Here is a 25,349-nt window from a genome sequence, read left to right on the forward strand (position 1 = left end):
TGGATCATTTGTTGATTTTTTTTTTTTTAAGTTTTCTTGCTTGCTGTTGTTGTGTTTTCTTCATGACAGCATGCAGCACTGTATTAATTCTTCATTTTATTTCAAGACAGCCACAAAATAACATTACAGGTGATAATGAAACAGGTTGATTCTCACTTTATGTATCACTGTTTAGTTGTACCAGTATTCTATTAGTTGATAGCTCCCTCTGAAGGTTTTGTAACCATCTTAAGCTAATGTTAGAAAATACAAAGTTCCATGCTATATTGCAAGCACTCCAGCGTGTTTTTTTCTGAAGACTTTGCTGTTCCCTACATATTGAAAGCATTGCACTGGATCTTACTGCTCTGTAATAAATTGAGGAGGAGTTACAATCTGCAAATACCTCAACCCCTTGGCCTGAAAGTTCCAAACAAGTTGCTGCTGATCACTTTCTCATCATGTGTGTTCAAATTAGGGTCAAACTATGTATTAAACTTTCCTACCCTTGACTATATCAGGGTAATTTCTGTTGTTTGGGTTTTTTTTGTGTTGGTTTTTTTTTTTTTTTTTTTTTTTTTTTGGTTGGTTGGTTTGGTTTGGGTTTTTTTCCCATGCAGTCCCTATGGCCTTTAGGGTAATCTGTCTTGCCTTCATTCTACTTTGACTTGAAAAATTGATTTTATTTTTTCTCAAAATTTATAAAAGATACTTTTACAGAAGTGGACAGAAGATAGCCAAAATACCAAGATAAACTATCTACATTTTTTCTCTTCCTGTTTCAAACTTCTGTTTGTATTATGTACAAAGTTGCATCTTCAGGCACATCCTAACTGATAAAGTTGCTTTCTCAGGTTTGTTTCAAAGTGTGTAAGTGTAGCAGATTGTAAGGAGGGAAAGTCTGAAGCTTCGTTTACCAGATGCCTTTTGTTTTGTTCTCAGGTACTTCCCAATGTTGAGAAGTGGTAATAGGAAATAATAATCATGCATCTAGATTATAGTTGACTTGGTATTCAAGAGATACCAGACTGATTCCGTAACTGGATATCAGTAACTTGGGAAAAGAAACTATTTTAATTCTCATAAACCCACAGTATATTATGTGGATAAATAATGAAAAACATAATATATGGTAGATATAGAAGAAATGGCCTTAATTTATTTTTTTTTCTTTTACTGAAGGTGAAGAATGGCCCTACATATAACTGTACAGAATGTAGCTGTGTCTTCAAAAGCTTGGGTAGTTTAAATACACATATCAGCAAGATGCACATGGGTGGTCCACAGAATGCTGTGACTTCTTCAACAGAAGTATCTCATGTTACACCGGTAAGCTCTGCAACATAAATTGTGAAAATGCCTTTCAGAATTTAATTAGATCTATATCTTAATTCCAGATATTCTTCAGACAGTTCACTTCTAACCTGTATTTTGCCTTTTTAAAGTCTTCCGTCATTTCTGGAATTGATTTTCATGGTTAAAAATTGGCAGAATGTAAATTAGCGAAGTACATGCAAGAAAGGATTTACAATGTGAGAGTTTGCTTGAAAATACAGTGAAATACTACAACAAAGTCAAATATAATTCTGGTGCTTGCAGAGTGTGTGGGAAGGCAAGGTTGCCTCCCCAGATAGTATAAAAATTTTCACACGTTGTTTCTATTAGGTCTAGTTCATACAAACACGTAGTGGATTCTTCTGTGTATTTCTGATAACTTGTTTTAACTATTAGCTTTCTCTTTTGACAGATCATAAAGGAAAAATCTTAGCTTTATTGGAAGCACTGAATTTTCTTTTGTTACCATGATACAAAAAAGAGCTAAAATTTAGAAAATGCTTCTAGTTTCTTAAGACTATTTTTGACCTAGTGTATATTTAATATATCTTAGTGTTTGCTTTTGGTTTTTTTTTAATAGAACTCCCTTTTCTACCTTTATTCCATTGTTTTGCATAATTTTCAGCTTCTATACTTGATTATTCAGCTGTATCTTGTTGTAAACAAGTGTCTAGTAAAGGTTTTTGCATTTCATAAAAGATTTTTTTTGTGTGGAGGACTATTGTGTCCTATTTGTTTGCAAGTATGTAATAACCTTTACTTCTTTGCTATATATTTCTTCTTTCACAAGCCTGACCTTGAAAGAAGTATAGAAAATAATTCCTTTCTTCTATTTGTGTGCTTTCCCTAGCCAGCTCTTTTTTTCTTGAGTTCTTTTTTTTGTTTGCTTAAGTATTTTGCATTTACATTGCTTATTGCTATTACAGCAGTGTGTTGTTGTTATCTTTGCTTCATGCATAATTCTCTGCTTGCATAAAATGTGGGAAAAGTAAAGAATATCTCCATACAGTGATATGAGCAGAACAGGAGAAAAACAACTTCTTTCTAAATAAAGATTCCAAGAAGTTTATCTAGGAGGAACAAAAATAAAAACTGACATGTCAGTTGTGTATTAAGAGAGTATTATTTTTTAGTTTGTATTTGAAACTGCAGATACTTAATAACTGATTTTTTTAATTGATACAGAAAGATGCTACATTCTCAGATTAACACTAGTATTCTTAGAAATGACTTCTTCATTCTGCTCAAAACTTGCAGAGCTGTAACGGCAAATCTCCATTGTAACAATTGTGCTCTGAAGTTTGCAATTAGTCTCTGTCATCCCTTGTGTATCTGGAGAAGAACAATGATTGCCTTGAATAAATAGACATTCCAAAAGCTGAAGGCTTCTGAAGTTGCTGTGCTAGCAAAGAATCTATTCTTGTGTGATAGATGACTACCTCTTGTAAAACATTCTTACTGTAAGGCAGTTACTTGCCTGTTGCTGCATCACTGCATATAGCTAAGGTATTGGTTTCTGTAAGTTGTGTTTATTAGTTGTATATAAACTACAAAGCAACAATAGTGATTCTGTGTACTTTTGTATCTCTCTGTGCTGTGGGAAAACAAACTGTGCTGCTTTTCTATGTGATGTTAACTCTGTTTTGCTTTTTTTTGTCCAAAGGCTTAAATTATGTCCATTTCTTTGTAGGACACTGTTACCCAGCCTTTAACAACATCCCCTGCTAATCTTTTGCAACCTATCGATAACAAATGGAAGAATGTAAGTGTAGAGTTTTTGTCATATTTTTGGGTCAAGATTAAAAGAGGGAGAAAGTACAGAATTTTGTAAGCTTTTATTTGTCTGGTGAAAAATTATATGCCATGATGCTCTGATAAGATGTTCAGCTAACATTTAAAGGCAAGCTTCTTGATCTGATTTAGGAATGAAACAGGTCTTGAATGGATTATATGCCCTCATTTGTTATACACTCGTGATTTGGCATGTATTTCTATTCATTAGTTCTTCAAATTGGAGGCAAATAGTCTCTTGTATAAAAAGACCAGAGGTAAGTAAGGACTCTTAAAAATACTGGATTTTCCTGCTCCTCTGGCTTGGCTTCACAGGGATATCATGGTTAGGGTAGAGATGGATGGAGCTGTGTTCATGTTGGTGGAGTTGGTTGGAATTGAAGCTGCAGTAGAACCACAGGGCTCAGGAGGAACTTGTGGATCTGGGGAAGGTTCTCTAAGTGAGAGAACTGATCCAGTTCCATCCTTATTCTTAACATCTTCAAACCTGTTCTCCAGAGAAAGACTTAGTAATTGCTGAGCTACCAAGAAGTTTGGGTGAATCTTTGCAGAGTCAGCTTCAGCTTACGTATGGTGTTTATAGGAAACCAAGCAAAGAGGAGACTATCTAGTTTAGCAGTTAGAGCACAAACCTGAATTCTCCTTCCTCTTGATAGGATGCCTTCTATTTTTACTGGTGAAAGAGGTGTGCAGGGAATTGCTGTGTTTCTGATGGACTCCCTTGGAAATGAATTCTTGACCCTACACTACTTAATGTTTTATCTTAGTGGTCTGGAAGAAAATATAAAACCATCATAGATCAAGATGATACAAAAACTGATGTAATTTTTGAAGAGGACAAATCATTGATACAGACTGATCTGGATTTCTTAGTTAGATGGGTGCACCAAGCAGTATATATTCTTATATGGCTAAGAAATAAAATCACCTGTAGAAGGACAGGAAAAGCAGGTCATATTCACAGCATGGGGGTCTTCAAGGATTTTTAATTCCTTTTGTAAATAGGGATGAAAGACGTAACAATTTCTGTATCAGCTACAAGTTAAGTTTTCTTTGCCTGAAAAGATTGGTTTTGGGATTTTTATTTAGAGAAAAAACTTGGCATAGATATTAAAGGCACATATGTCCTCTCTATTTCTGGGAATCTTTGCTTTGTCAGTTTATAGTGTTTACTATTCATGAACTGTATTCAAAGATATGGGAAGAATCAGAGCCATCAGAATTCTTAAAGTATGATTTTAATGTGCTTTATTATGGAAGAGATCATAGAATTGTCAGGGTTGGAAGGTACTTCAAGGATCATCTAGTTCCAATCCCCCCTGCCATTGGCAGGGACACTTTTGACTAGATCAGGTTTCCCAGAGCCACATCCAGCCTGGCCTTAAAAAATTCCAGGGATAGGGTTTCCACCACTGCTTTTGGCAACCTCTTCCAGTGCCTTATCACCCTTATGGTGAAATACAGGGTATGTTATCTGTTTTGCCAATCAGATAAAACATTTAAGGAATACTTGGTCTGTTTTGAAGAAAATAAAAAAATCTGTAATCTCTTTAATAAAGAGAAGTTTTGAAGGTTGAAGCTACACACAGCTGTACAACTAGCTCTACAACTGCGTGAAAGGAGGTTGTAGCAAGGTGCGTGTTGATCTGTTCTCCCAAGTAGCAAGTGTCAGGGTAAGACAGAAAGCCTCAAGTTGTGCCAGGGGATGTTTAGGTTGGACATTAGGAAAAATTTTTTTACTGAAAGAGTTGTCAAGCATTGGAACAGGCTTCCCAGGAAAGCAATTGAATCATAGTCTCTGGAGATACTTAAAAGACATGTAGACACGGTGCATAGTGACATGGTTTAGCAGCAGTCTTGGTAGTGTTAGGTTGTTGGTTGGACTTGATGATCTTAAAGGTCTTTTCCAGTCTAAACAGTTCTATAACTCTACAATTTTATTCTAAATTCACATTTTGAAGTAGTGTGGATAATTTATTGTTGGGGCAACCTGTTGAAGTTGGATAGCCAAACGAGAAGTTACCATGATAAATCACTTGATTTAAAGAACTTCTATAATTTCTGTTCTGCGCTTAACTTGAAGGAGTAATTCACTCAGAGCAGTCACATGGTCTGAGTTACACAGCAGATCAGATAGGGTCCGCTATTCTAAATGAAAAAAATGTGGAATTATGAAGTAGGAGTAAAACATTTCATTGTCTATGGTATTTTTAAAATGGAGTATTGAAGTAAGACCTACACAGCTACCTCTGAAACTTTTTCTAATGAACAAGATACCGTAATCATAATGGTAACAAAGGTTTTTTGCATGTGTATATACATATTACTTTGCAAAAAAGATAACCTCCTTGAGACTGTATATGCTAGCTAAATACAGGTAGTACTGTAATTTCCACCTCAAAGATGATGGTAAATAATTGTCATTAATAATTTATTTTCTTTTGTTTTGCTAAAGCCTGGGAGAATTTTACAGACTTTTTAGTGTAGGCTTCCCACCCTGCTAAAGAGCTTCGTTACATTATGGTGCAAGAAAATGATTGATCTCCATAAAGAGCTGTTACACTTTGGCAAAACACTGCTTCAGTTTCTGTTTGTTGCAGTGAAAATGGCATATAGCATGGTTTATTTTATAAAATACATATTGAAATGTTTATAGCACTTTTGCTAAATTGGAATTTCAAGAAAGTGAGCCTTTCCATCTGGTCTTTCCATTGGTGAGGTGAAGAAAGATAAAGTAATGGTTATATCAGCACAATAGTAAGTGCTGTTTTTGCATGCATGCAAGAGAAATGAAAGAAGGGTTTATTTTATGTCACCTGATGGGGTGGCAGTAAGAATACTTCATCAAATTTGTGGGATATTACAAGTCAAGCTAATTTTTCATAACATATTTCTTTGTAACCATCTTCAAATACAGTGACAGTCTCATTTTAACTGTGCAGTGTAATGTGTCAGGGGAGTTGTGAGATTGGAAGAAATGTTATGTGAAACCTAGGATTATTCTTTGTTGAAAATGATCTGAAAGAAAATAGTGTTTTATATGTGTATTTCCATCTGTATATGCCTGCAAGTCATTATTTTTAGAAAACAGACATTAATACCGCAGGCAAATATCCAGTATGGTTTAAGAAACAGAATTGTGGGGATAGCCATTATATAAATACATATTTCTCTTTTCTGCAGTAAAATATATGCTTGAAAGCAGTTGTTTCAGTAATGACATACTTAGGGAGTCTATTTGTTACGATCAAAAGAAGCTCATAAAAGAAGGAGAACAGGAGGAGTTTTTATTTCTGATTTTAAAAAAAGAAATACCAAGTCTTTTTAGCAATTTCTTCATATTTGTTACTAGGGTAGCCTAAGATAGAATTATCGAAGAAATTTGAGTTTTATACTTAAAGGTTTTTTTAGCATTTTGACACAGCTCCATGTGGATATAAATTTTTAGAGTATAAAGAGTTTCTTCTAAATTGAAGAAATTTACAGGATTGAAGGGAAAAAAGTTAGTCTGATTGTTCTGAAAAGTTTTGATGTAACAATGCAAATAATTTCATACCAAAATAATCTCATCTAACAGAAGATTATTTTTCCAAAGGACTTGCTTTAGTTAAATGCAAACTTTTAGAAGACAACTGTGTCAGTGCTGTTCATTACAGTGTTAGAATTGAATTCCACATGTAGAGGGGACATGAAAGTTAGTAATTAATCCCTGTGTGGTGTAAAGGTTCAATAGTTGCAATACACTTAATTCAAGCTGTGAACTTGCAGTTATGCATCTTGGGAAGAATCCCAGAAGAGGAGTTTGCATAAGAAATTCTTCAGTGCAGTGAGCAGACCTTGAGTGACAGCTCTGTACAATCCTCATGTCTTAGATGAGTGAACATCCTTGTAGTGGACAGTTAACAGACATTTCAGTTAAGGGAGCTGAACAAAGCATTTATACTTTTCATCTTTCTTCACAAATGTGCTTCTGTATATTCCAGGCCACGCATTTTCGATCTCCACTTCTTCAACAGTCAGAAAACCAAGTGTCTTCAGCTACGGCTCATCAGGGTCAGCAGGCTGTAACTGATGTCATCCAGCAGCTGCTTGAGTTATCAGAACCAGGTCCTGTAGAAAATAACCAGCCTCAACAACCTGGTCAACAACTCAACTTTGCAGTGGGAATAAATAGAGATATTTTGCAGGTAAGAGCTGGTGTGAGGTCAGCTTTGCACGTCAGTGGCTTCATTCTCATTTCCGTTGTAGTAAAATTTGTTCTTGGTATTTTCAATGGTAGCATTCCTTCTGCATTTCTAAGTGATTTGTCAGTCAAGAAAGAATTGTAAAGATCTGCAGAATGAGTATGGCGTGCACCAAGATTCCTTTTTGTATAATTTTACAAAAACCAAGATTATGAATATTGATTACGTGACATAGAAGAAAGCTTTTAAGTGTACACAACCATGCATGAACATTTTATTGTTCCCTTTGGCTTTTTTCTTCCCGTTACCTAAAAGCAGCTTGTAATATGTCCTTAAGTCATGCTGTGCAAAAATTGGTGACATTTAAGATGAAAAAGTATTTTCAGCTGGTTTAAAAATGAGAATGGATATGGAGCCTTTATCCTGTTCCAATTAATAAGGACTGTTAGAATATTTCCTAGTGGTGCAAAGAGAATCCTTTCCTGGGTCAGACCAATGTTTTGTCTAATCCATTATTTTGTCCCTCATACTGACAGTAGAAGATGCTGTGTAACAGAAAAGATGCAGACAGTAGTTCAACTGTTGTTCTGTAGCCTCCACTGTATAATGGAACAGGGCAGAGAATATTCTTCTTTGGTGTCAGTGGTAACCTGCTAACCTTTAAGCTATTTTTTCATCTCTGTTCTTAAGTACCATTTAAATTTGTTTGTGGAAGACCTGAATGTTAACATGTAGCTTTGTGCCAATTCACCATATTACCTGTGCTGAGTTCTCTAATACTGGGAATGTGATGTGTTGTTACACTAAGTTATTACACAAAATGTAACTATCATTGTGATAGCTATTATATTAAAAAAAAAATCCATCTTTGGGGTTGACTCTAAGCATCAGAAGGTAGATTATTGTACAAAATAAAAATATAACATATTTTTCTTCCAAGCAATGAAATATCTGCACGCTCCTTCTTAAATGTGTTTGAGGTCTGATCCAGAACCTTTTCAGACACAATAGTATCCACAAATGTGCCTACACTCCACTCCCTTCCAGATGTACATAAGTAAATGCATAACTCTTTGCCTCAGTCTGATGGTTGTCAGTGGTTTGTTAAGAGAAGCTTTTTGAGCCTTGCTTTGGTTTAACATTCTTTTTAGTCATTTATGGCTTCTCCACAAGCTGATGGCCTTAAAGTGTGTTCTTTCATGGGGAAATATTCTCTCATGTAGTAAGCATAAGGGATAGCTGTATATTCCTGGGAAATACTTGATTCTGTAGAAACAATTGACACTTTTCTGAAAGGCAGTGGTTGGCACATGTATTAGTGCAGGAAGTCCATCTTAGAATCTCCCAAGCAGTCAGAAGTCAGTGTTGTGTGAGAATGTTTTTTCAAGTTTGCAATCCAGATGAAATTCTAGGAGGATAAACCATGTAATTCCTTTAATTGTATTAGCATTATATCTTCTAAGTAATTGCTTGAAAAAAGTTTGAACAACTGTGGAATGTTTCTTGATCCAGAAGTTGTTTTTTTTTTCTCTTTTAGCAAGCTTTAGAGAACAGCGGATTATCTTCAATCCCCATCTCTGCACATTCTGCTGACTGCAGCCAGGCTAAGACTCCTGGGGCCCAGGATCAAACCCCAGATGTCCAGACTCTCTCAAATCATCAGGTTGACTCTAATAATGCAGAACAAGACAAGGAGCAAGAGAGTACAGATAAACTGGATAAAAAAGAAAAGAAGATTATTAAGAAAAAGTCACCGTTTTTACCTGGTAATGTTAGCCCTACTTACTACTTCTTGAGCTGTAAGGAATACAGTATTTGTGAGTGTGTTGATGGCTTTTTAAAAGGATTTCCCAAAACATTTTGGATCAGTTGTGATCTTCCACTTTTATTAAAAACACAGTAAGTGTATAAATGATAACAGTATTTTCAATTTTCATTATTCTGATACAGAAGTGTGTCAGACTGGCCTTACATGAAATTACACTACTAAATCTTGTGGACTTAGGTCAGTGTAGTTTTCAGAGGAAGGCAAAAAAAAAAAGAATATAAATATTTTCCCCTGTTTTTCTCCATTATCTCTCTCTGAGGAGGATTGGAATTTCATGTGTTCCAAAGCAGGAGGTTCTTGCAATTTCTGATCTTCCCCTTCTCAAGTAAGGCCTTACAGAGGCAGATGTGCAGTACTGCTGCCTCATGCAGGTCTTCATTGATCTGGGCCATGTAGGGAAGGGTGAAGGTTGGCATTGTGGTTGTCAGCTGTGTTTGGAATTGCAGTACTGATTAGCTACTGTCAACATAAATGCTGTGGTAATAATAACAGCTGTTTTTTGTCTGTGTCTGTAACAGTAATAATTCTCTAACTTGCAAATAAAAACAAAAGGTTGCTTCTGTGCAGTCAGACGCAATCACCCTCATTTTTTGATAAAACAGTATTGCCTCAATGTATTGACATGATTTACAGAAAGAAAACACTACCTCAGCTGATTTAAACAAGAGAATAGCTGATATTGAACAACATATATGAACAAAAAGCCCTGATATGATTTAGAAGCTTCTTTTATCCTTTTGGTTAAGAAAGGCATGCTGTTGATTTAGGAGAGAGCTTAGATTTGTTGGATCATAGAACAGCTTTGGTGAAAAAGTAGCCTTAAATTGTAAATCTTTCAAAAGGGCTTCTAATTAATTTTTTGTTCCTTAAAAGAATTATAATTAAGTCTGCGTTTGGAGAAGAGAGAGTCATATAAAGTGTCTCCTCTGGATAAGACATCTCAGTGTTTAATACTTCAATTAATTTGTGGTTATGGTTGAGGAGCTGTATTCATTGTTGTATAATTTTATGTTAGATTATGGTATTTATAAGTTAACTGGTATATTTTATTGTGTTACAACCACATTCTTTTTCTGAGAAGCATATAAACTGGATTAATTTTATTCTGTGAAGTCAATAATTTTATAGCTGCTTTTCTGTTTTTTCAAGTTTGTTGGTTTTGTTTTTTAATACTGTCTTTCTTTTCAGTAGCATAAAAATGTTTGAATTTCAACAGAATTCTCTTGGATTTTGTTTGTTGTGCCAGCCCATCACTATACTTGTAAAGTAGAATGCATCTGCTAGAGAAATTAACTGTCTGCAAAGGGTGTTGTAATGGCATTTTGTGTTCTGTTTACTTTGTGTGGTGGTGTCAGGGTAGTGGGCTTTTTGAAGAGCTGTTAAAATGTTTCAATACATTAATTTTGCTGTTCCTTTTTTAGGTTCTATACGTGAAGAAAATGGAATAAGATGGCATGTTTGTCCATATTGCTCTAAGGAATTTAAAAAACCAAGTGATCTAGTGCGTCACATCCGCATTCATACCCATGAGAAGCCGTTCAAGTGTCCCCAGTGTTTCCGCGCCTTCGCTGTAAAGAGTACTCTCACAGCACACATAAAAACACACACTGGCATTAAAGCTTTCAAGTGCCAATTTTGTATGAAATGCTTTTCCACCTCAGGGAGTTTAAAAGTTCACATTCGTCTACATACAGGTAAAACCTTAAAGTTGCTTTTGTATTTTCTGTGATGTGGGTGAGACCTTAAATGAAAAAAAGACAATGTGAAGCACTTAAATTGTTGAGATATCTATCATGTCATTGATATCTGTCAGGGAATGAACCACTCTTAATGTCTTATATGATGAACTCAAATTTTTGTCATAACTGGCTTTGAAACTTTGGGCACTTTACAAAAGCCACAGACATTTAATTTTCTGAGGAGTCAACTATTGTTCCTTTTTTATATCAGTCTTATGAGTATATTTAGTTTTGCTTCCTGAAGAGTCATACTCTTAGAGCTTGAGTTGGCATTTTACTTCTCTCCAACCGTCTTTCATGTTTAATCTGTGTCATTTCTTCCTTCTCCCACTGTTTGGCCAATTCCTACTTTATCTTCAACAACAAGGTGTTTGCTTTGTGTTCTCACCAACTCATTCTAAATGTCTTACACTGCATACCCTAGAATTTCTCTGTTCATGTGGTACTTGTTTGCATCATATATGATGTCTCCTATACCTGTTTTTCTGTGGCTGAATTTCTGTCCTTTGCTTAGAGAAAAAATAATTTTCTGCTCTTACTGGATTACCTGGTTGTTTCCCTCTTTTCTTTGCTCTCACAGTTAAATAAGCTGTCAGCAAGATAAGCCCTTACAAATGTGCTGCTCTTTCACTCCTGTTTGTGTTCACATACTACAAAAGTACCATTCATTGGCTATGTGCGTTTGGTGTTCAGTATGCTTTGTAGTCAGATATCATCAAATCAGTGTTAAAATCACCTATAGAAAGTTTTTCACTTTATTTTTTTTATAAACTTGTAAACCAATACTTACAGTAAGATTGAATTTAATAAAGAAGCCAGACTCATTCGAAGTGGCAGAAGCAGTACGTGGCTTGAAAAATTAGTAATCAAGTATTTATGGAACTCCAGCATGTAGCTGGCCATCGTTCAGCATATTTGTTTTTCCTGTTGCTTCTTTCTGAGTCTAACAGGTTTGGCTTACTGGGTCAGGTTAGAGGTTCATCTAGCCTTGCATGCTGTCCCTGGTGGCAATGTGTGGAAAAAGGGAAGCCTGTAGTAATGCTTCTTTGCAGCATATTTCTAGCTTCTGCTTATCTTTGAGCAGAGGTCTGTGTGAAGCCGCCTGTACCTCTGTCTTAAGCAGCACCTTGTAGATTTATTTGGTTCCAAAGAACTTAGCTAATTTTTTTTTTAAACTCATGTGAACTTACTATTAGAGCAAGCCGCCATAACAAATTCAGATGTTGATTGAGCTACATGTTGAGTAAAGGATTTTCTGTTGCTTTAAATATTCTGCTCAGTAGTTTCAAATTATGCTAGAGTTAGGTATTGTGGGAAAAGGTTCATTGTTATTTCTTGTACATTTTTTTCCACCTCTAATTTTTGTAGAGCTTTCTTGATAGTGCTGAAAGTTGGTCAGCTGTTCCTGTCTCTGTAACTTACCAAGTTCTCCAGTATCCTTTTCAAGGAAAGATTTCTGCCAGATTTTGTATTGCAGAAGTCTTTCTCTAGTGAGCTCTGTTGGTATGCTTTTCTGACTGCCATCAAACAGCACTGACATTTTCAGAGATCTGTCTAGACTTTCTCAGACTCTGTCACATCACTGTTCCTATGTTTTATCCTATTATGTATCATTTGTCTCTGTTTGCCAATTCTTCTTTTCAGAGTTGTCTAACAGTTAGTTTTGGAAGGACGTTTGACCTGCTATTTGCAATTTGTTGGGTAGCCAAAATTGTTGCTGCTTCTGCATTATCCAGTTTTGTGAAAACAAGCTTGCTTGAGGCGATGCATTAAACCCATTAGTAGTACAGCAATTTCATATTTAATTTTGATTGGATTTTATTGGTCTGTTTTGAAAACACACTGACAGAAAACAGAAAAAAAAACAGAGAAAAGGAAACCTGTATTACAAAGCTACATTTCTGAAGTGGTTGAAATAAAATCACAAACTAATTTTTTTTTTTTTTTTAAATCTTTTGCAGGTGTTAGGCCTTTTGCTTGTCCTCACTGTGACAAAAAGTTTAGAACATCAGGCCACCGGAAAACTCACATTGCTTCACATTTTAAACATACAGAACTAAGAAAGCTGCGGCATCAACGCAAACCCGCAAAAGTTCGAGTAGGAAAGACGAGTGTTCCAGTACCAGATATTCCTTTGCAAGAGCCCATACTCATAACTGACTTAGGTAAAGAGCAAGGAAATCCATCCTCTTTTGAATTAGTTTTCACTGGAAAATAGAGGTCACAATTTCATAAAGCAAACACATTCAGTGCTTACCCAGATGCACTTTTAAATAAGTCATCAGAAATAATCAGGCTTCAGAAAAGTGCCATATTTTATAGTTTGTTTGCACTAGAATTATTAGTAGGCTTCTTTTGTTTACAGAGAAATTGTATAATCTTTACCACAAAAAAAAAAAACCTGCGTTTTCACATTACCAGAGGAATTTAATTTAACCATTGTTAGACTGTTGATAGAGAAAAGATGACAGGCAATTCATGACCTAGATTCTTCTTAAGATGATCATGTTTATTCAAAATGCATTCATTAATGAGTCAATGTGTTATGTGATTTTAGAATATTTGTTGTAATTATAATTGCATCTAGATGGTAATCATTAGTGGTAATACTTCAAAAAAGGTCAGAATAATTGTAGAAGGTGCTCTAGAGAATTCATAGTCATTTCAATTCTTTTGTAGAGTAGTTGTTACAACAGTACATAAAACCACAGTATGGAAGAAGGTGAGTTGTACAGGTCAACCAAGGTGATACATATTCTTGTCCTGTAGAGGTCAGTATAGTGGGCAAGATGTTTACTCCTCACTGCTGTTTTACTTGCCACCCTGATAACCCCTCTCCTGTATTGTGTAGTCATCCTTTTATAGTAGAATATTACATTAGCCTGAAATCTTTATCATTCCTTAAAAAAAATATTTTACTTTCACTGCTTCAAATAATTATTGTATGCAAGAACAGTGGTTATTTTGATATCAGATACAAGATTACATTTTCAAAGTAGCAGCAAAAGTTAGCTGACAGCTTCAGATACTCAGATCACACAATATTTCTTTCTTGAGCAAACCCTGGAAACAGTTACAGTCCTATTTCTTGATTTTAAGAAAAAAAAATACCTCAATTAAAATCTGTGCAGTGAAATTCCAGCTTTTGGAGAAAAGAATGTTAATGAAAAAGAAATACTATAGAAGTTATTTCCTTCAGGTACTGATAACATCTGAATTCTGCTGATATTGAAGTGTCCAATGTAAAAATAAGAAGCTTCACTTTTTGTCTACAAGATGTTGTATTTATTCAACCCACTGGCAGTATTTTCACTGTTCCCCAGAAGAACATCTTACTTCCTTTAGGGGTGTCAAGAAAGTAGTGTTGTTGCTCTGTACTAGTGTTAATCTGTGAGCAGCACCTAAAAAATCAAAGCTGATACTTTTTCTAAAGGCAAAATAAGTCTATTTTACTCTAAAAGTCTATTAAAAGACTGCAAATTGTTCTCTACCTGTTACATTTTATTTCCTTTTATTGCATTAGTTTATGGTATTTATTGACTTGGAAATGCAAAAGATTGTTGTTGTGGGCTCTTTTTTGGCTTGTGTGTACAGTTGCCCCAAAGATGGAACTGATGGGAAGAAAAATACCTTTTCACATAATGTGACTTGCTATATTCAGTGTAGAGCCACCTTTAACTATTGTAACATATTGAGAAATGTTTCATTTATCTGAGTTGAACAGAATGAGTAAATAGTTTGGAAGTGTTTTATTAGGTATTTCTGTTATTTCTGTTCTGTGTGTTACCAGGAATTTCTGCAGTGCTTCTGCAGACGAGAACCACTGCATCTTGGGATAAGTTCCCAAGGTAGTCAGCTATCATTCATTCTGAGTTAACTGAATTACTCTGCTTTTATATGATGTCATATAGAGTGTGATTTGGAAGACTTGTGTCATCTTCTGTACACTACTACTGATTATCATCACAGAAGAATGGCAGGAGGAGTTTAGAAATTAGGGCTGTGGGTTTGTTTTTGGTGGTTGGTTGGTTTGTTTTGGACTTTTCTGGGTTTGGTTGGGGTTTTTTTGGGGTTTTTTTTTTTTTGGTTGGTTGGTTGGGGTTTTTTAAGAGAACATGCTTTTACTACAGCAGCTGAGTTAGTTGGTGAAGGTGCAGGAAGTTATGTCATATATTAATTTATAAATATACATAAACTTTTTTTCAAGCCTGAAAAATACAAACTTGTTGTTGTTGCCATCTCTTCTCAAAATCGAGAGAATTCCCTCCCATTGTCCTCTGCTCTTCTCAATTATGTTTGGAAATCAATAAAAACCCTTTAGGCTTTCCTTTCTGAATATGAACCAGAGCATGCTAGATAAACATTCTGAAGAACAAAAAAATGGTATAAAAGGTTTTTGTGGTGAATGTTTAAGAACATAAAGGGATCTTTTGCATTTGTCGACACTTTGCATCACTCCCTCAGCCTTGTATATTAGTACTGTGTTGAATGCTTTGGAGTTTACAGATGTGTCCAATGAGGATGAGTTTGTTTACTGGAGAACTCTGCTACTGTTCTTGTTCTGGTAGGGTTTGGGATGATAGCCTTCTTTTGACTGCTTCTGAGACAGCGTACTCTTGCATTAGCTAAATTGGGCATACAATAGCAGGAACTTTTTACTCATTTTGCAAAATGTCACTTAGCTGACTTCAGAGATCAGCATATAAAGAACTTTTGTTTAAATAAGTAGGTTTGAGGGTTTAAATTTTATTTCCAGTGCATTTTGGAGGTACCCAGAGAACTAGGAAGACTGACTGGTTAGCCGGAGTGGATGATGTGCAAATAACAGTAATTTTTATTGGCCTTTTAAAATTTTTTGAAGGCAAATTTTGTACTTTTCACAAAAAGCATGCTAAGTATTTGTCAAATTACAGTGTATATCTGGGGTACATTGGTTAAATATAATTTTGTTGAAGTGGAGGCTGGAAGAACAAAGTATTTCAGTAGCAGTGAAATTTGTAAAGTCTTTTTAAAGTTAGTGATTGTTTTGGATATATGTGAGACTTATGGATAAAAAGTTATCACTCTTTAGAGTGATGGCATGTACAGTGTATTGTCTGTGATGTTAAATAGATGCATTTTAAATGCTGAAAACATGCTCATTTTCTTTATATTCTTACATGCTTAAAGTGCAGTCAGTTTTGGGTTGTTTTTGTTTGCTTGGGTTTGGGGGGGGTTTGTTTGTTTTTTGTTTTAATACTTGCCCTTCAGATTACTGCAACTTTGGAAAAACTTTGCCAATTTTTCCTTTTTCTCTGTGTGTTTATGTTCAGGTCTTATCCAGCCAATCCCAAGGAATAGCCAGGTCTTCCAAAATTATTTTAACAATAATTTTGTGAATGATGCAGACAGACCTTACAAATGTTTTTATTGCCATCGAGCCTATAAAAAATCTTGTCATCTTAAACAACACATCAGGTAAAATAATTGCAAAGGAGGAAATGTGTGTAATGACAAATACATGGAAAAGCTTAAAATTTATGTAATGTTCACTGAAAAGACTTTTTTTTTTTTACTGTCTCTTCACTAAAGCAGTGATGATTGACTTTTCTGGTGAAGGTGGAGGAGACTTTGGTCTAAGGCATACCTGTGTGCAGTCTCGGCAATATAGTTGCTTGTGTTTAGCAGTTTAGCTTATTAACACTTAAACTCTTTTTTCATTAACTATGTATAGAAAATAGCAAGCAATGCATGTCAATTCTTATTGTAGTTTTATAATTGCATACTGCAGATCATCTGTTTTGTATGTAACTCCTAATTTTTGAGAAGGAAAATAGCTTTCATTCTGTGTGCTGTTTTGTGTAGTAAACCTAAAAGAGTTTAGGCTTACATTGTAATCGGGTAAACTTGCTTGAAGATCGTTTTGTTGCTTGAAGTTCAGTTCAAGTTCCACATGGTGGGTGCTTATTACAACCACAAGGTCAGGGAGGTGGGAAAGCCTTGCAATATCACATCTTTTCCTTTTGTAGTACCTAGATTTCTCACTGTCTTTTGTAGATACAATCAAGCTGGGTTGATTTTAATCAAAATAATTTTAACATAGCATTAACATAGCATTGCTTATTTGCATTATTACCTTCTTCACTGAAACAGATTTTCATCATTTCATACTTCTCTCTGAAAGAGTGGAAATTTTGTAGTAGGGATATTTCCAATACAGCAGTGTCTGAATAGTGTGTTGGACTCTTCCAGAGGCACAGTAAATGTCATGCTTCATTTTTTATGGTATTTGGTGGTCATAGACTTCCAAGGCTACTGTAATCATAAGCCATCCCTAACTTTTCCCAATATTATTAAGTGCTGCTGTTTTACCTTCCATTTCTTAACATTCACATTACTCCTGGGATGCTGCAGTCGTAACACTTAAAATTCTCTTTGCATTCTTTTCCATTTCCTAACCTGGCTTTCAGTCTGTTTCATATCTCAGTGTACTCCTACAGGGAAGCTCCTCAAGCACGTCTGTAGGCAATGGTATAGTGAGTGGGACATGTTGATAGGATAGGTGAGAGAGTTTCCAACTTCAGTGCAGTCCAAAAGACTCAGGGGGTATTCAGGGTGGACACAGTTCTGACCCCCAAAGTTTCATTATGAAACGTAGTACTAGTATATAATATGAGGAGAACTGTATATTTTTCTCCAAACTTTTGTGGACATGGTTTTAGTTGAATTCAGGAAAACACATGTGAATAATGATATACTAGTCTGAAGAATTAGTATCTTTTGATTGAGGCAAAGTATGAGCAGTAGAGGAAATGGGACCATAGAATGCAGTTAAAACTTTTCAGACAGCATTGCTTTTAGTCCTGCCAGTGATGCAGGTTGTTTATAATTTATTAAAGCTTTAATTTCTGAATTTCTGTAACTGAAGCTTCTTCCATCCATACAGAGTCACCTTGGTTTGGTTTATTTTGCTCATTTGAAAACTTAGTCTTTTAATAACTCCGTAAATCAAACTGCTAAATCTACTGTAACTTCTGCTTTCTCTTTAAAAGGTCACATACTGGTGAAAAGCCGTTTAAGTGCTCTCAGTGTGGAAGAGGTTTTGTGTCAGCTGGAGTTCTGAAAGCACATATTAGAACACACACTGGATTGAAAGCTTTTAAGTGTCTTATATGCAATGGGGCTTTCACTACTGGTGGTAGCCTCAGGCGACACATGGGGATCCATAACGACCTTCGACCGTATATGTGTCCATACTGTCAGAAAACATTCAAAACATCACTAAACTGTAAAAAACACATGAAGACTCATAGGTATGTTTATAATTTTTACATGAATCCTTCAATGTATGCTTTAGCAGGAGAGTTGGACTAGATGATCTCCAGAGGTCCATTCCAGCCCTCACCATTTGTTTCCATTTAACGAGCAAGACAAGCTCTCTAACCCTTCTCAAAGAAGTTAAAGAAAACACTCCACAACCAGATTGGATAGAATTGGAAAGTTTAAATGGAAATACTATTCACAACTACATACTGCAGTACAAAGCATATAAAATACACAAGTCTATAATACATATTATATACCAAGAAAATCCTTCCTCCCAGCCTTGCCTTTCTGCCCCACCATGCCTTCCTCCATTAGACCCAAACAGGCCAAAGATTGTGTAGGAAAAATTACCCAGGCCTCTCAAGGCTGCAGAGAGTCCCAAAAATCCTTCCCCATGCTAGATAAGAACTCACACCTTCCCAGGAGGAGAGAGAAGGGAGAAAAGAGCCAGCCAGTGCTAGCTGTAAAGCCAGCTTATAAAGAGATAGTTGAATTGTGGGATAGCATAACAATTTTACACTTTTTGGTCCATCCCTGGACCTTTCTGGTCCTCAGATGGTTCTTATAGGCATCCTGCCTCAAACTGTAACACCATTCTGTGCTTCTGTATTTCAGTGGACCTTCCTTAGAGACAGTTGGAAAGGTAGCTTTGCTCTGTAGGAAATGCTGACAATTGAGTAAGGATGTGTGTGGGTAACAAACGCTTTGGTAGCTCTGAAGACAGAATAAATTATGATGTATAATGAAAATAAAAATCTGTTTGTGTAGATAGTTAGGATAACTGTTTAAATGAAGCCCTTAAAGAGACACCTGCCTTTCCTTTGCAGATATGAACTTGCACAGCAACTTCAGCAGCATCAGCAATCTGCTTCGATAGATGATTCTACAGTAGATCAGCAGAGCATTCATGTTTCTACACAGATGCAAGTGGAGATTGGAAGTGATGAACTACAGCAGTCAGAAGCTGTTGCAACAGATCAGCAGGCAATTCTAGAGTTAGACCAGCAACCAGTAGTAGGCACAGAAGAAACAGCGCTAGAACAACAGCTGGCTGATCAGCCTTTAGAGCAAGATGAGGGTGAGTGTTTCAAATAGGATATATTTTTCATAAGGTAAGTTCACAAGTTCTCAATTACTTCTTTTCTTCAGCCATTTCAGTGATTTGAGTTTAGAGACAATGCAAGTAAACAACTAGAAAAATACATGGAGTAAAAGTTAACTACTTAAAGTCTATTGTACAATTTCATTCATTGATGCTTAGCTTCACTGCTAAAAATACAAAAAGGTTAAGATTTGCACCACGTAGTTGTATCAAAATTGCTGAACAAATACAGAGGAAAATAATACTATGTGCCCAAAGTTTTACCACATCGTCTCTAGTATTAATAAGAGGCACTGCTATAGAGTCTGCTTAGGAAGTAATATCTGTGTTTTGAGATGGGACTAAACAAAATATTTCATGTACCTATTCTGTTACAAATGGTGGAACAATGTATTTTGGTTTTGTGTATTTTCATGGTATAATTAGATAGAAAGTACTACAGAGGAATATAAAGCCTACAATAAGCAAAGATTTACAGCTCTATTTAGCCAATATATTTTAATTTATTTTTAACACAGTAAAAATTAAAATGACTGTAAAACTTATGGTTTTGGGAACAGCTGAATTATCTGGTTTTTTGCATCTTCTTCTATTGATATATTTTTCTTTTTTTTTTTTTTATCACTTTTTTTTCCCCTCTTCTTCCTTTCCCCATTTCAGATCGATTTGTGACATCCCAGCATACTTTACAGGAGAATATCACTCAGTTTGAACAACAAGCTATAACACAGCAGTCATTTGATCAACAGGGATTATCACAAGGTTAGTAATAAATAAAGATTTTTTTTAATGTGATTTTTACAAACCAAGCATCCACAGGCCAAGTAACTATGATGTGAAGAACTTGCAAAACCTTTTTCTTAAATTACTATTTTGAAACTATATTTAGTAGAATATTTTGAGTACTTTAAATAGATTTTACTTTTATCAGGCGATGTTTATAATCAGGCATTTCATATTTTTTCCTTAATTGTGTTTGAAATTGCTGTGGCAGTAGACAGTTTACACACCTTTCTCCCTAATTTCCTGTGCTTATACTCTGAGAGATCAGAAACATGGCCTAAGGTTTGAGCGAGTCAAAGTAGAGATTTGTTGTGGAAAAAGACAGTGCAAAATATAATCACATAGAAATCACACTTTCCTTTTGTGTTTTATAAAGGTACATAAGTAACAAACTAAGAGATTGCAAACATTTTGAAACTTAATTTTTCCCTGAGAAATACATATAAGGCTTTTATATGATGCATAGAATGAAGAAACAACTGTGTTTGTTCAATTTTCACTGCTGAATTTCTTGAATTGTTGCTTGATATAAAACTACTAGTTTTGGGTTTGGGAGGGTGCAGACACAGAGAATTGAGATGTGTTCAATGGCTGCTTTGTTAGTTTTGGTTGTGAAGGATACCTCAGTGGATGTCCAGTTGATCTCTTCCTCCTTGATTCTGATTCTAGCAAATAACTTCATAGTTGTGTAACTGGTAGTCAGTAACTGATACTCCATCTGCTTGAACTTCTCAATTCTTAATTTCATTCTCTGTTTAATCATCTAGCGCCTTTTGTAAGACTGTGCTGAAACGGTGGAGAAATGTATAATTCTGTTGCTGATTACAGTTCTCTAGGTTGTGTGGCTTTGTATCTAACCAAAAAAAATTAGTCTCTTCCTGAAACAGTTCCTGTTAAAACCCTGTGGATCATTTTCTTCGGTTACCTTTTACAGTTTTCCAAATGAATGAAAAGACACTACAGAAAAAAAGTGAAACCTTTCACTCTGTGTTGCTCTCAAGAGTGGTGGTGGGGTTTGTTTGTATTTTAATGGCTCCTTTGAATTTGAAAATCTAATACATAAATGATATTTTATCATATTTAGAGTTCAGTTTCTATGTATGCCTATCTCCATTAAATAAATACTGAATACTGAGCGATTTCTTGGAGAAGGGAGAGACTCTTGCCAGATCTCACAGAAAAATTTTTTCGTCATCAGAAGTCTAGACTGACCATCGGTGCATTTTAAGATTGGTACAGAAATCAGAACGTTTGTGATGTGGAGTATTTTTAAGTCTCATTTGTTTAAGATGTCTCCTATTCTACTTGGAATCTCATCCACAGATTCCCAACTCTTTGAAGTTTCCTTGAAGATCTTGGAGCCCTTCAAATTTTTTGAATTTCAGGTAGGTAAGCATTTGCGCGGATGCATGCGTTAAATTGGTCGACCCTCTCCCTATGTCTGCATCTGTGCTTCATGCTCCTAATTTCTTTTTCTGATAAGCTAGGCAGAACATTCAAGCTTAAACCACTATGGTTTTTTTTATCCTTGATGTTTATAGGCTGTATTGTTAAAATATTTTGGCTCAGTGTTTATTAATAAAACAATGTAGGAATTAAAAAAAGAAAAATCTTTAGACAGTTTTTTATTTTTCTTTTTTCCAAGGAAAAAAAGAAAATCTTTGCATTTCAGGCAAATGAGGCTGATTTCTAGGTCTGCACAGACCTGTCAGAGTTTTGTCCTTTCAAGTTTGATTCTAATACTTTTACAGAATTTCTGGTTTAGTCAGATTTTCTTCTTAGTGTGTTCACACTTTAAAGAAGTGCAGATCTTATGAAGCTGCTGCTGTGTGATGATCAATTATTTATTTGAGCTTGATTTCAAGACTGAGAAAAAGGACTTCAGTGTTCTTTGTAGTTTGCATATTCAGGCATCTTTAAAGCATTTATAATGAGGTCAGAACAACCAAATGGATCTTTTATCAGAAAATGTCTTTGCACTATTGAATATCATCTGTCACCAAACGTGTTTTCATATAGATTGTCACCCTTTTTTCCTTTTAAAGTCTCCCTGTCAGCATGGTTCAGTGTTAGTAATTCAATTAGTGGTGACAGAATGATCTTGAAAAAACTACAAGTCCAAATACTGTTAACTCTCTAGCCCGTACAAACATGCCTTCACCTACCAGACTGCTCTTTTGCTTTCTTAAGAGGTTGATCTGCAATCTCAGGACTTGGAATTTCATTCTTTCACTAATCATTTACAATGATTCCAGTCAATACTGTTCAGCTGGTTCCAAAAATTGCCTAGGAAGCAAACCTGCAGAACACATTAGTCACTGAGCCCCACTGAGATGCACTTGTGCATGAAGATAACTTTGTAGTGTGAGAATTCAAATGATCTGCAAGTAATGATGTCAAGTTTTGTCTAAACTAAAATACTGATTTACTGTGGACTACCATATTGTTTTCTTATTCTTACATGCAGGGCACATCTTTCTTGTACCAAACTGATTTTCAGAGTATTTATTTTTTTTTTCTGTGTGTTTCTTTCATGTAGAAGAGAATAGGCTGGGTGATGTCTTAAAGCCAAAAGCAATACAAGCAATACAAATGATTGTGTACCGAAATACCACAAAGTCCATTTCCAAGTTCAGAGGACTTTGTTGTAAAAGGCTACCTTTATTATACAGAGCTTAAGATGCTCTCTGTTCTTTGAAGATTAAGCAAAAGCTTCTGGAAACAATTATGAAAACTAGACGAGGCTCTGAAATTTGTTTCTCCCTCTCCCAGACTGAATATCTGTTTTTGTTGGGGGGGTTGATTTTTTAATTTTTAAAATTTTGAGTGGAAATTGAGCTTCTTAGTAGTTATTGAGCAAAATGGGGATACATCATGTATATTCTTGTTAAAACATTGAATTGTATTTACTCCAGAACGACTTCCTGAAGTAGTATTTCTTTCTTCAGTTGGTCGCAAAATACTTTTAAATTCAGAACTTTTCTTCCTGAGCATTTTGTTTCATAATCCTGGGAAATTTCTCAGGATGTCAATAGCTGCTTTTTTATCAAAACCTTGAAATTAAACAGGTCATGGTATAGTAAATTCTTTTTTCCTTCTTAGCTACCAAAAATTACTTGCTGATTTAAAAAAAGAAAAAAAAAAGTTACATCAGTTTTGTAGGGCACAGAAGTGGCATCACTTTCTTCAGTTTTTTGAGGCTTCTTTTTTTGTGTCCTTATGAAGTGTTGTGAGAATACCATTTTAAAAATGTATTTGAAAATAGAAATTACCATCCCTCTTATCACCATAAAGCTTTTCATTGCTGTTCCTTTTTGTCATTTCACTTGGTAGTTCAAGGAAAGGAAATAATATGCAAATTGCAGCAGAAGGTTTAGTGCTAAGTTACAACCTGACTAGTTATGTCCTCGAGTTTTGTTTACATTTCTTAGTTTTCAATCTATGGTGTAAGCAATTAGCATACAAGTAGGGTTTTACATCCTATTGGTGTCAGTATTCTTCTGCTATGAAAGCTGTCTTTTGGGAACATTTCTACTTAAACTTAACACATCCCAATTTTTGATACACTGTAATTCAAAACATTCTTTAAGCATTGCTTTTTTGGCCTTTGATGCTGTGATTATCTGATATGGGTTTGTTTCTACCCTGTTTTCATAATCTTCATTCTTTATGTCCACTAAAGGCAAACTGCACAGAAATTGTAAAATTGCTGCCAGTACCTTAATCATGGATACTTGTGGTATCATTTTTCCCACATAACATTGATTTTTTTTTTTTTAATATCACTAGTCTTAGGGCTTAGAGGGTTTGATAAAAGGGCATCTCTAATGGCATTTTAAAAACCCTACAAACTGAGCTGTATTTCATTGGCTCTGAATCACTGATACTACCACTTCATTCATTCATATAGAAAAGGAGGTGATTAAGATCTGATATTTCAGAGCACCACCACCAAATAAAAATTTCAGCTCTTTATACTGGAAATGTGAATGAAAATGTTTATTTTTCTTACTTTGCAGTTTGCCTTTGAGAGGCTCTACTTTACTATTATCTAAAGAGTGGGAATATGTGGAGGAGATCCAAAGTAGGAGAAAATGGGGTTACTTTGTCAGAAACTGGAGTTCTCCTATTGGGTCATCTCCTCCACTCACCCGCCGTCCTCCCCACTGAGCTTTGCATCCTTGTGATCGGCTTCCAGTGTAGTTAAGGGAGCGTGGTACCAACGTGGATAAAGGGAGATGGGTCAACCTGTTTGACACATGCATGCTTACATACAAGAAATTCAAAATTTCAATGGCTCTAAGGTAATTGTGACAACCCGAAGAAACTTCAAACAGTGTTTTTCTGTGGAGGAGATTTTCCAATAGAATTCCAGCTAATGGTAAGTAACCCTGTTATGCATATTATGTAGATGCCAGAGACATTTGTGTGTTTTGACACTCAAGACTGACAAGTATAAAATGAGTATTACTATATGGTAATACTGCTTAATCTCTTTTTGAAGGTAGTCTTCAAAAAAGTGTGGTGTTATTCAAAGCCCAATCAGCGTGTTTTCCAGGTTTGTGACTCTTTAATTTCTGGCAGGTTTTGCAGTCAATGACAGCTACAATCAACAGACTCAATTTCCAGCTGTACAGCAGCTGCAGGATTCAAGCACACTTGAATCTCAGGCTCTTTCAACGAGTTACCACCCACCAGCCCTTCAGGTTCCAAGTACAGACACTATTAACGTAGTAAGTACTACTGGAAGGCAGAATTCATTGTTCCATGTTCAGCAGTGGGTTTCTTTGAACTGATTTCTTGATGATTAGATACACTGAGAAGTCAGAAAAGTTTTGTGGTTTGTTTTCTATCTTGCTGTGTTTAATGACTGGAAAATAAAAAGGCCAGAAGGAAGATCGATGACCTGGGTACCTGTTTCTCAAAAGACTTGTGTGTTTTGATGTAACCGACTTATGAAAGGATATAATGCTGTAAAGTTGGATTATAAGTCTATGGAAAGGACCTAATGCTACACTTTTACAGTATTGCATTATATCCTGTCCTAATTCTTTTAATTTCTATGGATATAGATATGATCAAGCAATAAAAATAACATTACAAATGTATGGCAATCATTCATAGAACTTGCATATTGCAGTCCATGCTATTCTTTCATGGTTCTCATCTGGTTACATTTTGTAAAAGAGCTTGATTGCTAAAAAACAGTTTAAATGTAACCTTTTATGATAGTACCAGTACCTAGCCTGAAGGCTATCTGTACTAGTATGTTTACCATGTTGGCCTGCATGAATTACTCTCTT

General features: G+C 35.4%; 1 protein-coding gene across 1 annotated transcript in view; it reads left to right on the top strand.

The window, feature by feature from the left end:
- Positions 1-25,349, top strand: part of ZNF236 (zinc finger protein 236) — a 64,901-nt gene that overhangs the window by 13,413 nt on the left and 26,139 nt on the right. Inside the window, exons 6-16 of the mRNA XM_054381781.1 lie at positions 1,162-1,308; positions 3,005-3,076; positions 7,089-7,292; positions 8,827-9,055; positions 10,539-10,811; positions 12,818-13,021; positions 16,169-16,313; positions 17,888-18,148; positions 18,989-19,239; positions 19,918-20,025; positions 24,631-24,779. Coding sequence (XP_054237756.1) covers positions 1,162-1,308; positions 3,005-3,076; positions 7,089-7,292; positions 8,827-9,055; positions 10,539-10,811; positions 12,818-13,021; positions 16,169-16,313; positions 17,888-18,148; positions 18,989-19,239; positions 19,918-20,025; positions 24,631-24,779 — 2,043 coding nt within the window. The remainder of the gene's footprint in view (positions 1-1,161; positions 1,309-3,004; positions 3,077-7,088; positions 7,293-8,826; positions 9,056-10,538; positions 10,812-12,817; positions 13,022-16,168; positions 16,314-17,887; positions 18,149-18,988; positions 19,240-19,917; positions 20,026-24,630; positions 24,780-25,349) is intronic.

This window comes from Indicator indicator, chromosome 6, assembly GCF_027791375.1.
Source record: "Indicator indicator isolate 239-I01 chromosome 6, UM_Iind_1.1, whole genome shotgun sequence".
NCBI lineage: Eukaryota > Metazoa > Chordata > Aves > Piciformes > Indicatoridae > Indicator > Indicator indicator.